This window comes from Ptychodera flava (genome assembly GCF_041260155.1).
Source record: "Ptychodera flava strain L36383 chromosome 3 unlocalized genomic scaffold, AS_Pfla_20210202 Scaffold_26__1_contigs__length_13983176_pilon, whole genome shotgun sequence".
Lineage (NCBI taxonomy): Eukaryota > Metazoa > Hemichordata > Enteropneusta > Ptychoderidae > Ptychodera > Ptychodera flava.
In genome coordinates, this window is record NW_027248280.1 from 7,756,100 (window position 1) to 7,774,955 (window position 18,856).

Genomic DNA, 18,856 nt, shown 5'->3' on the forward strand with positions numbered 1-18,856 from the left:
ATGGTGAAAGTAGTGTTTCATGATGATATCTGTCAATATTGTAGGAACTTGAGGCAGAGAGAGTTAAACTGATGGAAGACGTGACAGCGAACAAAAGAAAGATGCAAGAACTGGAAGACAATCTATTGTACCGTCTTACAAGTACACAGGTCAGCATGGAATATATGGTGTCAATGCCCTACTGTGTGTGTGGTGTAGAGACAGTCAGACAGACGGAGACCGACAGAACGATAGACAGACGGACACACAAACAGCAGCTTTGTAGAATACAAACATGATAATAGTGTAAATTCTTGATAACTGAATAATTCATAAAATGCTGCTGTTGATGTTGACCCTGTTGCTCTCCATCGGTCACTTTCTTATCCAACACCAATTTGCTTTGCACATATCGTACAATGATATGACCGTAGCGACAACTATCTCATCGTCCATTTCTAAGTTTGAAGGGAATAGTTTGATTGTGTGTTTTTTAAAGGAGGGCAGTTCAGATCTTCAAATCTACTTCACTGCAAGTGGCATGTACATAGTAAGAAGTCTGTATCATATGTCTGGAGAACAGCAATGAGTGTCAAATCATGTATTGAAGAATACCAGTGTCCTTGTCTATTGTTACAGTAACCTTTCCATCACATTAGTAAACCACAGTGAAAAGTTTGAATGCAGGATGAATTTTTCCTGTTGATATTCAACATTTGATGATTTTGTTTTCATTTTTGTGCGGATAAAAGGGTTCTTTAGTTGATGACGAATCCTTGATATCAGTGCTGGCTACCACCAAAGAAACTGCTGAAGAGGTCACAGAGAAGCTGGTTGTGGCTGCAGATACTGAAATCAAGATTAATGAAGCCAGAGAAGAATTCAGGCCAGGTGAGACATCGACAGCACAGCAAATTTTAAATTTAGGCAGAACATACCCCATAGGAGAGATCTTGGGACATCCAAACTTAGCAGCTCTATAGCTGTTGTGGATTCATTTGGGCACCTGTCAGAAAATATTGGTTTTTTGTGAAAATTAAACATTTAATTATTTCTGTAGTTTTCTATAATATGAGTATAGAGGCATGTTGTAAGGCCAAAGTAATTAAATTCTTTGTTTTGCGTCCACTCTAAATGGGAAAAGGTATGCATCTAAGCGGCTGAAAAACACACACAAAATTAACACAATGTAATTTGATTGCAGTAAATAAAAAATTGTAACAAAATTTTAGTTCAGAAAAGCTAAGCGGTCATGTCCTAAAATTTCCTATTCAAATACACTGTGTGTGTTTTTCATGAAAACCTTAAAAACCTAAGCAGGTGGGGACGCAAAACAAAGAATTTAATAACTTTGGCCTAATGCTTAAATGTTAGTAAATTTGAATTTATAGTAGTTTGTTACTTAAATCCAAATTTTTGTTTGTTATCCTTGAATTGTTACCGTGGATGAGAGATTAACTGTTTAAGGCTTTTTCCAACAAAGTTTGAGTGAATGTTTAAAACCGGGTAGCATGTACCGGTAGGTTAATTTACAAATCGTCATTTAAACTGCAATATATGGATATTATGTAAATAAACCTTGAATTTTGGCTTATTCTATGTACTTTTTGAGAAAGATCACAAACAACTGGAACTTGTGGAGATTTACAGTATGACTGAAAATAAATCTTTTTTTTTTGAAAAAAATGTACAACAAGATGACCAAACAGAGAATCTTCTGATTGTAGTTGTACACTGACTGATACAGAATCATCTTTTTTCCTACAGTTGCAACACGTGGTAGCATTCTATACTTTTTGATCACTGAAATGAGTATGGTGAATGTCATGTATCAAACGTCACTCAGACAGTTCCTGGGAGTCTTTGACTTGTCAATGGCCAAGTAAGTGTAACCTGTCAATTGGCTGCTTCAACCGTCCGCCACCAGTTTGGTTCAACCCCTGTCTTTGAAAAGGCTGGCTGTACTTTCATGCGTGGGAATGGGGAACATGTAGAGATGACTTCAAAGATAGTAAATGTATTAATTGGTGAACACCATCACACAGCTTCATGAAAGCCATTACACTCCAATCATTATTGCACAGCAAAGTCAGAGTATTCTGTCCATGCCGTAGAAGTTCTTTGTCCTCGTTATCTTATCCGACTCCCTTGTGCACAGCAGTGCAGTCATATCTTGGTACAACAGACACTACCACAACTGCATTTCGTATTCAGTATTTTTGCTACGGTTTTGGAATACAGCTACATGGTTTCAGAACTCTGATACAGTTTCTAATGTCCCCTACTCTGATTGCACTAAGTACGGGGAACCCCAGGAGAATTTACCCAAGAACCATCATTAAGGTAATATGCACCTCGGAAGTGAAAGACTTAAACTTTTGCTCAAATTTTCCTTAAGGAATCTTTCAACCATTTTCTTTCAAAATCAAGAATAAAAATCGGGGGTCACCGTGCAAATTTTGGTACTAGAGAACAAATAACCCAAGATTTACCGATATTAGAAATTCAAAATGGCCGCCATCCCTGTGTTAACTCTATGGAGAAAAATAAAATTTTCGAACTTCGAAAAACTAAGCCGGTGAAAAGTTTTCTTTCACCAAGAGCTTTAAAATGAACCCCCACATGTGGTATATCAGAAGAGAACTGTAAAAGTTTGAGAGTCCGAATGTCTGTCCCCGAGGTGCGTTCTACCTTAATATAATAGTAAAACACTGTTCATTGTATTGTATGTTACCCAACTACCCGTATAGCAAATCCACAGAGACACTGAGTACATTATGCATGTGATCTGCTCTCATCTATTTTATAAGTAACATGACTGCAAACTACCATTCAGATTCACTTTGCGATTGCTAAACTTTACAGAAGTGACCGTAGAGTGACAATTTTCAAGTCACAAATGAACATGACAGCTGCTGTAAATATTGATTTATTGTTATCATCAGCAATAATCATAAATATTATGTCTATAATTGGGATCAGCTGACTCACTGATCACAGCAAGAAACAGTACTCAGTCTTCTCAAGTTAATTTACAGCTGATACCTGTGCCTACTCTCACGTAAATAACTTTTCTGCCATCAGGTCAGAAAAATCCCCTATCCCTGCCAAACGCATGCAGAACATCATCAGTTTCCTGACCTATGAAGTGTTCAAGTATTCCTGCCGTGGTCTCTATGAAACACACAAGTTCCTCTTCACTCTACTCATGGCTTTGAAGATTGACTTGGAAGTTGGATTTGTCAAGCATGAAGAGTTCCAAATCTTAATCAAAGGTATGCACTTGTCATCTCTGCAAATTAAGATTTTGAACATTATTTTCTTTGAACACATAATACTCAGTCAGCAAATTATGTAATGAGCTGACTGTACTGCGTCAAAGTTAACCTTTACGGAACTCTTCGGAGAAATGTCATGTCTGAGGTGGACCACACGTGAGTATACACACATTGTACCTTTTCATTTTTTTCAGTCATGACATTGTCAAAATAAAAAATTTTAAATCTATGAAAGCTGTGACCTTTGTACGATAATAACCAACCAAGCAGTAATGTGTCAAAAAGTGTACAAAGTGGTGCGTTAGTTTGCCCCAGCTTTCACTGTATGTTTATGGCAATACACCAACTGTCATATTGTTTGAATGGAAAGATAGCACTGTAGACAAATTTTGTCATCACTCTCTAGCTTCTCCCAAGAGAAATATGAATCCTTTTGAACATTATGTATGTGTCCTATTGCCCTGCCTGTAATGGTAGGAATCCCATGGCTGTTTGGTATCAGGATGATTGCCCCATACACATGTAGTTACAATCTGGACATTTCAACCAACCAGTTGACTTAGAGATAAGATTTGTGTAAGTGTCAGGTGGGAAAATTTTCGGGAGGTTGGGAAGGGGGGGGGTGTTAACTATCTGTACAGTTTTTGGCCTGTGATGGTAATTCCTTGAAAATCCTGTGGAATGTATTTTGCAAGGAACGGAGCAATACTGCACATTTAGCTGAACGTAGCATGGCAATTTCTGCAGCATGAATTATCTCTCTTCTCTATGACCTTCAATCACAGGTGGTGCTGCATTGGATCTGAAGGGATGTCCGCCAAAGCCTTGTAAATGGATCATGGACATGGTGTGGTTGAACTTGGTACAGCTCAGTAAACTACCACAGTTTTCAGACGTTCTTGGCCAGGTTAGTCACAAAACATTTCTATCAAGTTTGTTTTTCATATTACCCGAGTATTTTCTTAGATAATGAATGCCATAAGCATGCATAGAATTTTTCTGTAATCTTGAGTAAACTTCATTTTGATTGAATTTCTGTATCTTTGGTCCTCTCATTCTGTTTAGCATCAAGTGTTCTATTGTTTTGTCATTTAATTTCACACCTTTTTAATAAATTGATTATTGTTTTTCTGTCAACTAGCAATGCATCATTTTTATGGTGACAAACATAAAAAGAGTAATCATGTATTATTAACTTGTAATGGGCCATGTATTTTTGATACATTAGAGACAATTTACAGAATAAGTTATACCATACCTTATATACATAATCAACGTGTGAAAATTTTGTTTCATGCAATCAGTGGTAAATAAAATGTTATGGTATAGGTTCATACATGCATTGTACACCCTTACAAAAAAGTCCTATTGGACTCCAATAGGAATCAGTCTGATAGGATTGTCCAATAGTATTTTGAGACAATATCCTATTAGACAGTCCAATAGTAGTCCAATAGGAATGCGACACCTGTCCTATGAGACAGTCCCATAGTAGTCCAATAGGAATGCGACACCTGTCCTATGAGACAGTCCCATAGTAGTCCAATAGGAATGTGACACCTGTCCTATGAGACAGTCCCATAGTAGTCCAATAGGAATGTGACACCTGTCCTACGAGACTGTCCCATAGTAGTCCAATAGGAACATTAGACATGTCCTATTAGACAGTCCTATGGTAGTCTAATAATAATATGTCCTATTAGACAGTCCTATGGTAATCCAATTTGAACATTATAACGTTTCCTTGAACTCAGCCTGTACATGTGTAGACATTGTTATTGTTGAGGAATGAATTCTGGTCTGGACTAGAATTAAAATGTAAACAATAACATTTGCATTTAACACTACAGACGCTAAGAAGACAAACTATATAGTGGGTGTTTCAATGTTCATTAGGGAGCAAAGAAGAACTTACAATGGATATACTTTTGAACAAAGAAACTTTATTTCTATAATCAGAAAAATATTATACAAAGCTGTGTGTAACAATTATCTAATTAAACTATTATGGCTGAGACTACAGAAGCATATCCACATAGAAATTAAGGTCTGCCTTCATGAAATTTTTGAGTTGCAGCTTTATATGGTTGGCTCTTGTTTTAGGTGATAAGTTAATTTGATGCTGCTATGTAATGTATCCAAAAGTTACACAAAACATTTAATTTTCAGTATCATAATTTTAATAATTCAAAAGCCAAATGAGCTCTATCAGCATAGAAAGAATTCAGGTTTCATGATGGCAATACATGAGTAGAAATCGTTGAGATATCAACTTCTTGTTTGTTATGTAACAGGGGGTCCAACCCCGTTGTTCCATTGCTCCTTTGTCTCACATAAATATCAATGCATTTTGACCATACGTATCCAATCACTAACTACATTACTACCTTGGCTTTAAACTTCACTCCTGTTTATATTCTTTGTGTGGACTGAAATGCCTAGTCAACAAGCTAGAAGTCACACAATGGGTATACACTGGATCATGAGCAGGCAAGTAGACAAAGGACTATTGTAAACCTGGCTATTTCCGTAACTATTCAGTCTTCAAAAGGAAAACACTGACATATAATAATCAGTCCTACCTAACTTTGCTGTACTACAGTGATATAAAAGCTGTAAAACACCCGGTTATGCTGCCACACAGTCCTTTTTCAGAGCTACAACTGACCCCTTTTGTCTGTTTTGCAGCGGCCATCTTGTTTTGATGATGCTAGCCCATAATGCACTGCAGCCACCCAATGCATTCTGGGCTTAGGTTTTCCAATAGGACAGTCTAATAGGACTTTAAAAAGGTGTACAAAATATGTGTTGATCAGACATTATAGCTAAGATAATGAGGTGATATTGATTCTCATTTATGAATTTGAAGTGCTGGTAGTTGTAATAGTCTTCAGTCTGTGGAAACTCAATGATATTGTAACTATGTGTTACTCATATGTATGCATGAGCCAGCATGTAAACTTGATTGCTGGGCCTATTTATTGATTTATTTTATTGATTTAAGTGTTTGTTTATTTATTTGTATATTTTTTTTCATTTAATTCTAGAAATAGCAAAATGCAATATTTTTACAAACCATGTTTCCTTCAGTACCAGTCCAAAGATTAATTGCAAATTAATTTGCAAAATATTTTGCTCTCTGAGAATGGTAAGAATAATTTTGTCAGAGCAATAGCAAAAGCTAATGATTCTGAGAGAATTGAATAAATCCTATTTGAATGTCATTTACAAAAGGATTGTCCTGTAGGACATTCAGGAATTGTTCCCATAGGACAAGAATGGTCCCACATAGTTCCTATTGGAATTTCATTTACAATGGGATTGTCCAATAGGACTTAAAATTATCATTCCTATAGGACCAGCCTGGTCCTACACCGTTCCTGTGGTACTCCTATTGGACCATGGTCAATCCCACTTGGGTCCTATAGGACTTTTTCGTAAGGGCAGAAATGAAAAGGAAATATCCGCAGAGTAAATGAAAATATTTGTATCAGCGGAATTAGACTTGAACTACAAGATCTTTAATTATCATTATGTAATTCAGATTCAACGTAATGAGAGGACTTGGAAAGCATGGTTTGACAAGGATGCCCCTGAAGAAGAAATAATACCAGATGGATATAATAGCTCATTGGATACATTCAGAAAACTTTTACTCATCAGGTGACAAATGAAAATTTCATTGTCAAGTATTTTGTATACATTTCAGTACAATGCACAGGGTCAAGTACACTCTTGGAAAGTACTTGATAGTCCTTGAATTTCAAAATCGCCTGGAAAAGTTCTGGAAAAATCCTAGAAAATGAAACCAAGTCTCGAAAAGTCCTGGAAAATTGATAGCCTGACTACAATTTTCAAAAGTAATATGATGATCAGTCAAGATATCTTGTCAAGATATCTTGATATGTAAAATGATATATGAAAATGATATGTTGTAAAACTGATTGCTTAAAAATGATATTTTGGATTGAAAAAAGTCCAGGAAAATTGCTGAAGAAGTCCTTCAAAGTACTTGAATTTGAAGCGACTTTGAGTGCATGGATCCCCGAGTATCAGTAGGAAGATTTTTATTCAGATATTGCAACAAACTGAGGACTTCACTGCAGCATCAGCGTTCTTAGAACAAGCCAGTTTTTGCACTTATCCAGAACATGATGTAGTTATGATGGCAAACTTAACCCTTTCACCCCCAGTTCCCTGTATACAGGTCCAACTTTACCATAGAAAACAATGGATTTGGGACAAACCATGGTGGTGAAAGGGTTAAATTAAGTAGCACAGCTCAATACCCTCTCAACACCCAGCGATGGAATCATTTTTTGTTGAACGTCAAACGCCACAAAACTGTACTCAGTGAGAATATCTCTGTTTGTGTCAGTGATTCGTTTACATGTAGCTAGTAACATGAAGGCTCTGATTCCAAATTGCTTTAACCCTATGAGCGCCAAAGTCAATTTTTGTCGCCTTCATAAAATATAGCCCAGTCAATTTTTCTCAGATTTTTGCCATAATTTTGATAAAAAGCTGTAGTCCATGAAATGTGATGTCCATTTGGGCCAAAATTATCGAAAAAATTACAGAAAAATTCATAAAAAATGGTAAAATGTTGCAATAAAATTTTGGTGAGAAAAATTTAAGGACTCAAAGGGTTAAAACTTCCAGCAGCCACTCATTATGTGTAAGTACTTTGTTTGACTTTGTTGTTGTCAATTTTGAATGACATTGTGAACACAGATCATGGTGTCCAGATCGTACCATGCCACAAGCCAGGAAGTACATTGCAGACTCTATGGGTGCTAGGTATGCAGACCCTGTCATCTTGGACTTGGAGAAGACATGGGAAGAAAGTGACATTAGAACTCCACTGATTTGTTTCCTGTCCATGGGTAGTGATCCAACAAACAATATTGAAGGTCTAGGCAAGAAATTAAGAGTCGGTATGTGTAAAAGTCAAGTATACATGATATTTGTATTAATTGTTAACATTTTCTCAATTCAGATGTGAAACTATTTCAAATGTATATTGTTAAAATCTTCAGGACAAGGAAACAAATACAGAAAGTGTTATGTAGCAATTGATGTATATGAAATATGACAGAATGTCAAGTTAGATTTATTTCGGATTGTTTTAATGAAATAAATTGAAATCTGCTATGTTGTCAGCTAATATTTCGGTCAAAAATATTTCCTCTCTGCAACTAACATCATGCAAGGCTACAAGTATGTGCTTTCCACTCGTAAAGTTGCATGTTTTTCATAATGTGGAGCTGAATACATAAAACGTCAATCACTTGATACTCTCAGTTCAAACTCAGCGGAATATAATGTAACTGAAAATACTTCAAATCCTTGCTGTTATTACAACAAATAGCTTCTCAAAAAATTTTTCTGTAGCTTGGCAGATGGATTTTTTTTGTGGCAACTTTTCCAACAAAAGAAAATTCCCCATGGATCAATCAACTTCACTTCTTGCAATTCTAATCAGTGATTTTCTTTTGTAATTGGAATCTTAAACCTATTCAGAATGTCGTGCCATTTCCATGGGACAGGGTCAAGAAGTCCATGCTAGAAGACTAGTACAGCAGTCTATGGCTGGAGTGAGTATAATACTTGGAGTGGTCAACAAATACTATCCAGAGAAATTTCTTTGTAAAAGAAATTCTTGTTGCCAGTTTTTGATTTATCATGGAGTTACCTGTTTCTTCTGACTATGTTATACAGCAAATTGTTGAAAAGGAGTTAATATTTAGCTTAGCATATGATCTAGGAGCTATCCTTACATTGAAGTTGAAGTTAAGTACCAGTATTTTGAGACATCATTTTGCATTTCTGTGTCTTACAAAATATTAAAATAATGTATTTTTGTTTTTCATCCACCAGGGTGGCTGGGTTCTGTTACAAAATTGCCATTTAGGTCTTGACTTCATGGATGAATTGCTGGAGACCGTTACAACACATGAACCGGTCCATGAGACTTTCCGTGTCTGGATCACAACAGAAGTGCATACACAGTTTCCAATCAGCTTGCTACAGGTAAGACACCTCTACAGGTGCAGACAATGTTTTTATCCTGGGTCCAGTCTCTATCAAGGTTGGCAACTGATTAGTTGCAATATATGATGAGTAAATATTGTAGGTATCAATGAATAAATGTTGGGTACTGCAAAGTTAGAGGCCTATTGAGGATTCTTGGTACAAGTTTAATTTAGAAAGCAACATTGCTTACTGCATGTGAATAACTGCAAAAACAAAATATTTTCATACCAGCTACAGTATAACTATTCAAGAGCTCCACCCATTGTTATTTTTAAGAGCTGTATTTGTATGATGTTATTCTGACAGAGCTTCCTTTTTTTAAAATCAATCCATAATTTTCTCAACAGATGAATTGGCAACAGTATACACTACTTTGAAAGTCTTTCAGGAGCTGCATAGTTTCATAGTATATTTTGAATTTGTGCTTGATTTGCATTTTAGTGTTTTCTTATAGGGTGTACGCTCGGCAGTTTTTTAAGGAAAAGCAAAGTGTGTACCATATAAAAGTCAGATATTGAGTTCTACCAAAAGAAAAGTGACTAATCACATATTTTCAATATCAAAATGAAATAAGATACAGTTGACACTTTATAGAAATGCCTTGACATGTTTTTCATTGACTTCAACAGTCATCCATCAAATTCACCAATGAACCTCCTCAAGGAGTGAAGGCTGGTTTGAAGAGAACCTTTGCTGGTATTACCCAGGATCAGCTAGATATCAACAATCTACCACAGTGGAAACCTATGCTGTATTCTGTGGCTTTCCTACACACTACTGTCCAGGTAAGCAGACTTTGTCTGTTTGTAATTCTGTCCAACCATTGTGATCTCACTTTAGTCCCTATTTACAGTGAAAGTGTGTTTTTGTGTGCTGTATGAAGATTTAAGCTATATTCACACTGCACGTTAAACAAAGCTTTGAGACAGAAAGCCATCACTTATTCAATTGTTGTTTTGTATACATGAAGCTAAAGACCCAAGTTTCTATTTGTTTTTCATTTGTCATTGAAAGTTGACATCACACCTTTAAATCAAAACATTTTCAGAAAAAAAATTGTAAGAGACTTGATGTAGCAGTGTAAAATGTCTTCACAAATGATTTGTCATTTGATTTCCAGGAAAGACGTAAGTTTGGTCCCCTTGGTTGGAATATCCCGTATGAATTCAACCAGGCTGATTTGACTGCCAGTGTTCAGTTCATACAGAACCATTTGGATGACATTGATCCCAAGAAGGTAAGTTTGACCCTTTCAGTAATTTTATCATTTATATACTAAGAGGTTATTATGAAAATACTGCAATGGATGCACTCGGACATCGGCACGCGGAGGGTGATACGCTGCACCGATGTCCGAGTGCATCCTTTGCGGTATTTTCATAATAACCTTATTATTATACATCTTACATTCCTGACTGGGGCATCAAATTTTGTCAGATTAGTGACCGTTTTCGTGCAATGTCAAGCATTTTTCTTCCGATTTATAGCCCAAGTGTGGAACGCTATCTTGGACACGCTTCTGCAACTTCTGGATAGTGTGTTCATTACACATGTATGTATAGAGCGCGTGAGAGACTCTTCCAGTGAGTCCCTTGAAACCATTCAACAGTGAACGAGCAGATACAGCTGCAGGGGATGGGGCACCTGGAAACCTTACGTGTTACGAAACGAATGTTCCGTACGGCTTTTTTAGCGTACTCAAAATTCTATTGTTGTCGATGGTAGTTGTATAATAATATTCTATATGTCCATCAATGTAATTCCCAGTTCCTCCAAAAATTGTTTGTCATGTTGTATTTAGTCCCCACGGACACCGTCCGGGGGGACTTATAGGTTTGGTCGTGTCCGTGCGTGTGTGCGTCCGTGCTTGTGTGCGTCCGTGCGTGCGTCCGTCCGTTCACGCAGATATCTCAGAGATGCAAGGAGCGATTTCATTCAAACTTGGTACAAGAATTACTTCATATGTCATACAGATGCACGTCAATTTGTTTTGTGATACGATCCAATATGGCCGCCAGGCAGCCATTTTATTACGATTTTTTCATGTACAGAGCCATAACTCAGACACGTTTCAACCGATTTTATTCAAAGTTGGTACAAGGACATTGACCAATGTCATAGATATGCACGTCAATTTGTTTTGTGATACGATCCAATATGGCCGCCAGGCGGCCATTTTCTAACGATTTTTTCATGTACAGAGCCATAACTCAGACATGTTTCAACCGATTTTATTCAAAGTTGGTACAAGGACATTGACCAATGTCATAGATATGCACGTCATTTTGTTTTGTGATACGATCCAATATGGCCGCCAGGCGGCCATTTTCTAACGATTTTTTAATGTACAGAGCCATAACTCGGACACGTTTCAACCGATTTCATTCAAAGTTAGTACAAGGACATTGACCAATGTCATAGATATGCATGTCAATTTGTTTTGTGATACGATCCAATATGGCCGCCAGGCAGCCATTTTCTAACGATTTTTTCATGTACAGAGCCATAAGTCAGGCATATCTCAACCGATTTTATTCAAAGTTGGTACAAGGACATTGACTTATGTCATACATATGTACGTCAATTTGTTTCATGATATGATCCAATATGGCTGCATGGCAGCCATATTGGTTACAATTTTTTCATGTCCTTAGCCAAAACTTGGGCACGTCTCAACTGATTTTATTCACCGATTTTATTTAAACTTAGTACAGGGACATCGACCTATGTCATACATATGCACATTGATTTGTTTTGTGATACAATCCAATATGGCCGCCGTGTGGCCATTTTTTCGGATTTTTTCATGTCCGGAACCATAACTCAGACATGTATCAAGCAAATTTATTCAAAGTTGGTACAAGGACATTGACTTATTTATACATATGTATGTCGATTGGTTTCACGAGATGGTCATGGCCACATGGTAGCAATTTTGTTATGGTTGTTTCATGTCGAGAGCCATAACTCTGGCAAGTCTCAACTGATCTTATTCAAAGTTGGTACATGTACATTGACTTATGTTGTACATATACTTGTTGATTTTTTAAACAGTAAGATCAAATATCGCTGCATGGCGGTGAATTTGTTACAATTTTCTTATGTACAGAGCCATAACTCAGACATATTGCCACCAGTATCATTCAAAGTTGGTACAAGGACATTGACCTATTTCATACATATGCTCCTCAATTTGTTTCACGTCATGTAGCAGTAACATGTCAATTATTGAAGTTTCGTAAATAGGCTGATATGTCAAGAAATACTGCATCAAATTCATGAAACTTTGTACAGATGTTAAGCTCACATTGCTTTAACATTGAAAAAGACATTATCAGTGTCATTTTAATTAATTTGTAATTGCATAAGTAATGAACTTTCCTAATTAGGGTGATATAGCCACAAATTAATACAACGTCAAATGTGATGAAACTTGATACAGATGTTGATCTCATAGTGTTGTAAATACTGCATCAAACTTTATGAAATATGGTACCAGTGATAATCTGTTCAGTGTTAGGATTGTATGCAAAAATGTTTTGCAACATCCTGTTGATTAATTCCTAGTTGACTCATTTATGAACTTTAGGATGGTGGCCTACTTTGGTTTTATGTTTTCATCACCATGGAACTCATTCTTGGCCATTGAGTGCCATCTGTATCAAATTTTTTTATCACAGACCTAATTAATGAAGAGGACTCTATCCTCTCTGAGAACATGTAATCAAAGTACCCATTAACAAGTGGGGACTGTGTCATCAACGATGACTTTTAATTCAGTGGTTAATTGTTTTGTATGATTACAGGGAGTTTCATGGAACACTGTAAGATACATGTTAGGTGAAGTACAGTATGGAGGCAGAGTAACTGACGACTATGACAAGAGATTACTCAACACATTTGCCAAGGTAACAGACATTTCAGTGTAGTTTTGTTCTCAAATTCATACATTTTCTTCTAAAACAAAAACATAGTCTGAATTTCCCTTCTTTTGTTTTTACATAATCTTAGTAAATTTATTATCAAGATTTTTTTTCCAAGAGGAAGACAGTTCACATAAAATAGCGTATTGCTATGTTTATTTATGGCTTTAACATTATTGTATCAGAAACTTGTATATGGGCTGGAGGCCTTAGAACGCCTGGTTATTCTAAATTCTATTATCTTCTCAAATCAATTCTGTTTGTTTTATCATCAATAGCATTTTCACACTTTCACATGCAAAGAAAGTCTTACAATTTTGCTTGTAGAGGCGCATTGCACCGCTTTTTTCTCCATGTGGTAGATTTGTATTTCTGCCATTGTATACCACACACTCCTTTCCAATCAGCACTGGTAGATGAGTTTGCAAAGGTATCTAAATAGTGAAAGATTTTGTCTTGGTCTACAGGTGTGGTTTGGTGAGAACATCTTCCCAGAGTCATTCTGTTTCTACACTGGATACAAAATACCACGATGTAAAACTGTGCAAGAATACATGGAATACATTGAAACCTTACCTCTGGTAGACACTCCTGAAGTATTTGGACTCCATACTAATGCCGATATTACGTATGTATAGTTAATTTACAAAAATTCTTTATTGACAGTATTACTTTTGACATACCGGTAATTCATTATTTATTACCACTGATGTAATTTTACATATGTCCAGCCAAAGTTGCATGTTTTGCTAGTATAATACGGTCTTTTCTGAATCACTGAATTTGTAAATATCATGAAGTTCATAAAAGTTTGTTAAACATCATGTACATTGCATATTGAGTAGTGTTTAGCCTTTGGTAATCCATACTGTTTCTAAGCTATGCAGACAAATTGCCATCTTAAACAAAACAGTACAACAAATAAGTCAATGATAATTTGAAGTACGCGTCTTGGTGAAATGTGATGTGCTTTTATTTTTCTTTTCAGTTTCAAAAGTAATTTTGTTTCAATATAAAACAATGTGTAATCGCTAATTTTTATGTAATTTCAGAAATTTGAAATTGCTTATTTGAACCATAAAGTTGACCAAAACCTACATTCCTTTTACCTGGCTCTCTTACAATGGTGGAATTAAATCATTTACTATTTTGAAGGTTTACTTTACATGGTGTTAAAAACTTTATATCACTACAGATACCAGAGTAACACTGCTAAGGAGATCATGGACACCATTGTGAACATTCAACCCAAGGAAAGTGGTGGCGGTGGTGGTGAAACTAGAGAAACTATCGTATACAGACAAGCCAATGATATGCTGGAAAAACTACCCCCCGATTATCTACCCCATGAGGTACAGTATGCCGTCTAACTGATCATACCTGTATTTTTAAAATAACGATACCCACATGCTTCAAATTGTGTTGATTTCATCACAAAGTAAAGAACATGTGTTCCATATAGATGCAATGCTAGTTGTTTTTGATTGAACAATGGAAAAATGTACTGATTGGTCCATAGGTCTCCAGAAATAACATCTTGTATCCTCCAAAGTCAGTAAGCTGAGCAGTCAGCTTTGGTGTTCACCAATTTTCAAAATGTGAGCAAAGCATCGGCATTGTTTGAATTTGAAACAAGCTTGATATTAACTGACTTTCAAAGATATCAGCACATCAAATATATTCCGTGTAAAGTTCAACAAATGAATATATACAGATACAGTGAATATACCCTGGAGAGACAGAATGGTAGTCTGGTCTGTGTTTCTTTCCTTGGTTGGTTGAGTTCATGGCAAACAATACTGCCATAATTTGATTGAATATGAAATTATACTTATATGTGCTTTGACATATATCATTTCAGGTGAAAGCTCGGCTACAGAAGATGGGAGCATTGAATTCTATGAATATCTTCCTACGTCAGGAGATAGATCGTATGCAGCGTGTCATCAGCCTTGTGAGACAAACTCTATCTGATCTCAAACTGGCCATAGAGGGCACTATCATCATGAGTGAGGTAGGATGGGTAATACATTCCTTCACAAAATCGCAGAGAGGTTTAAAATGGGTTCAGAGAACAAAATCTTGGTACTGTTGGATGATATAATTCAGTGAGAATATTTTTTAACCCATGTAAATCCATTTTCCCCTTCAGGAGTTCCACTATGCAACAGAAAATAAAAGGCCTTCACTACATATGGTTCTGAAAGATTTGATCAAGTGCTGTTTTTGTGAGAGAAATATTTTTTGATAGGTGAAGACAAAATTGTTCATTTGAGATTAAAAACCTAAAGCTGCCATCTATGATTGTAGGAGAAATAGACATTAGCTTTTCCTAATATGAGAAATACCAGAGTTAATTACTTTTCAATCCTATGATTTCAGAATTTACGAGATGCTTTAGACAACATGTATGATGCTAGAGTACCAGCACTGTGGAGGAAGGTATCTTGGGTTTCATCAACCCTTGGTTTCTGGTTTACTGAACTCATTGAACGGAACACACAGTTTTCAAGTTGGATATTTGAATCCAGACCAAACGCCTTCTGGATGACTGGATTTTTCAACCCTCAAGGTCAGTTTTACCATCCTGGCTTCACTGTATATTCCCCGTGAAACTACTGCTGTGATGCTAAAATACATAGTGTGTAATACCAGTACATTGATAGCCAAGATACAGCAATCTGATTGGTTAAGACTTTGAAATGAATGTTCGTGATATACCATGGTTGGAACATGTGCTAGCTCTGAGCCAAAGAAAAATCCCTTTTTTTTTGTTTACTCCAAAATTTCAATATAGTGTTCTGACAATTGACCATCTCAGCAATGGGTGGGTTTTGACCAGTTCACTCCATACTGGTATATGCACTCACAAATTGCTCATGCATATATGTCATAACTAGTCAACATCTCATGTTACACCTGTTGCCGGGGTGGTTTGTCGCTTAAATGCTATTTATCTACTTGTTTGTTTGTTTGTTTTGTTTATATTTATCAGTTTGTTGATTTAACTGATTCATTTAGTTTAAGCATTATAAACTTGACAGTCTCTGGTGGTGCATGTTATTTATTTGTTTGTTTATTTGTTTGTTTGTCAGTTCGTTCATTAATCTGATTCATTGAGTTTCTGCACTATAAACTTGAAAGTCTGCGTGCACTGAGATTAAAAACATTCAGCTTATCAAAATTATTAATGAGTGCTGATGAATGTGAATTTTATTACTAGGTTTTTTGACAGCTATGCGTCAAGAGGTGACCAGAGCTCACAAAGGCTGGGCCTTGGATTCTGTCACTTTACACAATGAAGTTATCAGACCTTTCAAAGAAGACATCACAGCACCACCTCCTGTAAGTCTATACAAGTGCACACCTTTATTTCCTTTTTTGTTTGATCAACTCGTGGGCTAATACCTCACCTCATCATAGCTTTCCATCAGTCTGGCTATATTTGTTGAAATATACATCATTTAATGAGTCATTCCATTGTGGAGAAATGTAAAACAGCTTGGAAAAAGTAATTAGCTGTGGAAGAGTTTCAGAGTATAATTGACATAGAGTTTCTGATATATGCAAATTATTGTACGTAGATCACAATGAAAATTGGCATTATGGAATGAGTGTGTCAACAGTGGACTTTACCATCCACTGGTGACTGCAATTTGCCTGAGAATATTCTGTGTATAATTTTCCCTAGAAATTTTGGAGACCTATTTGTTATCATTTGCAGAGTTAATATGAGTGCCAGACTGCTTGAAAAGTCAGTGTTTTGACATTGTCATCTATGCACTCTATTCTTCCCTATAGATGCAATGAACTTGATCATCAAGTATGAACCTGTTTTGTAAGCGTACTTATGCATATTTAACTTCTGTAGTACAATGATACTATATATGCATGTGTTTGTCACACAGGAGGGTGTGTATGTGCATGGTTTGTATCTGGATGGTGCTGGATGGGACAGACGTGGCTGTAAACTCATAGAATCCACCCCTAAGGTGCTCTTCACACTACTGCCAGTGGTACACGTCTTTGCCATCAACTCCACCGCACCCAAGGACCCACGTCTGTACCAGTGCCCCGTGTACAAGAAACCAGTGCGTACTGATCTCACCTACATCACACCATTGTGGCTGAAAACCGTCCAGAGCCCTGACCACTGGATTTTGAGAGGTGTTGCGTTACTGTGTGACACCAAATAAATGATGCATTTTAAAATTTTGTCCACCAGCACATCACTGAGTCTATCAATGACAGCTTGAAAAAAAATTTAATGTTTAACAATTTACACTGAAACATAAATCTGACATACTGTTCTGAGAAAAAACTTTAAAAGTTTCCTAAATTGAAATTGTAATTTATACATCCCAATGAACTAAAATATTTTATCAAATACAGTGTTTCATCAATTCACATTTTATTGTTGAATTTTTCCATCAAATTTAACAAAATTTCTATAAGTTGTTCTGTTGTATTGTGTTGGTTGGATTAGCCTGTAGATCTGTAATTTTAACATCAATAATACCGCTAATTATTTTTAGCTGAATAAAACATCGTTGATGCATCTAAGATTGATTGTCTCTTCCTTTTTTATGTATTTTTGAGAGATTGGCAAGTGATATTTCAATGCATATGGATTACAGAGTTGACTTTAAGAAAACCAACCTGAATAGTCTTTTTCAAAACTCTAAAAAAAGGTAATAATAGCTGCGGAAAAAACATCTAGTACAAGGCAAGACAAGTCAAGTATTAAACTGATGATGGATGCACAAGTATGTAATAAACACATGCCTTACTGTTATGTTTTTTTCTCAACTATCAAGTAACTGGACCAGTTACATTCATTCACATCAATGCACAAATACTACAAGATTGGCTGCTATTGCAAGTGATTTAGTGTCTAACATTACTGGTAAACCCATACTATTGAAACCATTGAGACAATGACAGACCTAGAGAGGGGTTCTCAGTTTGCCAAATACACAGACAGTAAGTTAAACACGGCTATATATGCCACGGATATATAACAAACTATAGAAATAACGGGCGACGCGCTGACCATTAACGTTTTATGTGGGCAAGGGCGAGAGGAAAGCCAAAAATTAACAAGCCTCGCCCGTTAATTTGGCTTTCCCGAGCCACGCGCCCACAAATTAAACGTTTAATGGTCAGAGCGGAGTCTGTTATTTCCATTATATTATCAGCAAACCCGAAAACCGTCAAAATTTCCGAAAATTTCAGGAGCAAACGACAACTGGCCCAGAAACTGAGCAGTACGCGATGCACTGTCACGTGTGCTGTAAAAAAATTGGCAAATCCGGAGATGTTTTCAGAAAAAAGTATCTCAACTTGACCTACAAGTGCTCCATTTTATTTTGTGATTGATTATGATTTACGTTTGAGCTGTAAGTTACGATACTTTGAGTTGTTAATCCTATTATTCATATTCACGGGCATGTCAGTCATGTGGTTCAGCTTGCCCGATCAAAATGCGACAGGCAGGGCATGGTAATATAATGTCATATATATCCTGGTGCTTTATTACAATATAAAGAAGAACAATGACAGAATATTATATCAAGTCGTTACAAAAGTTTGCTGTTTGCATATAAACAACTTACTGGTAAAACCCTACACTTTGCAGAG

At 36.3% G+C, this 18,856-nt stretch overlaps 1 protein-coding gene and 1 long non-coding RNA gene across 3 annotated transcripts in view; one reads left to right on the forward strand and one right to left on the reverse strand.

Moving 5' to 3' along the window:
- The window catches only part of LOC139125918 (dynein axonemal heavy chain 8-like), an 86,948-nt gene extending 69,205 nt beyond the window's left edge, over positions 1–17,743 (forward strand). The window contains exons 71-88 of the mRNA XM_070692002.1: positions 45–149; positions 732–870; positions 1,747–1,861; positions 3,064–3,254; positions 4,043–4,164; positions 6,802–6,920; positions 7,992–8,194; positions 8,781–8,854; positions 9,138–9,290; positions 9,923–10,078; positions 10,414–10,530; positions 13,100–13,201; positions 13,684–13,844; positions 14,412–14,568; positions 15,078–15,230; positions 15,599–15,788; positions 16,440–16,561; positions 17,125–17,743. Of these exons, the coding sequence (XP_070548103.1) occupies positions 45–149; positions 732–870; positions 1,747–1,861; positions 3,064–3,254; positions 4,043–4,164; positions 6,802–6,920; positions 7,992–8,194; positions 8,781–8,854; positions 9,138–9,290; positions 9,923–10,078; positions 10,414–10,530; positions 13,100–13,201; positions 13,684–13,844; positions 14,412–14,568; positions 15,078–15,230; positions 15,599–15,788; positions 16,440–16,561; positions 17,125–17,412 (2,667 nt within the window). The 3' untranslated portion in view covers positions 17,413–17,743. The remainder of the gene's footprint in view (positions 1–44; positions 150–731; positions 871–1,746; positions 1,862–3,063; positions 3,255–4,042; positions 4,165–6,801; positions 6,921–7,991; positions 8,195–8,780; positions 8,855–9,137; positions 9,291–9,922; positions 10,079–10,413; positions 10,531–13,099; positions 13,202–13,683; positions 13,845–14,411; positions 14,569–15,077; positions 15,231–15,598; positions 15,789–16,439; positions 16,562–17,124) is intronic.
- The window catches only part of LOC139125920 (uncharacterized), a 76,074-nt gene that overhangs the window by 56,785 nt on the left and 433 nt on the right, over positions 1–18,856 (reverse strand). The window lies entirely within an intron of this gene.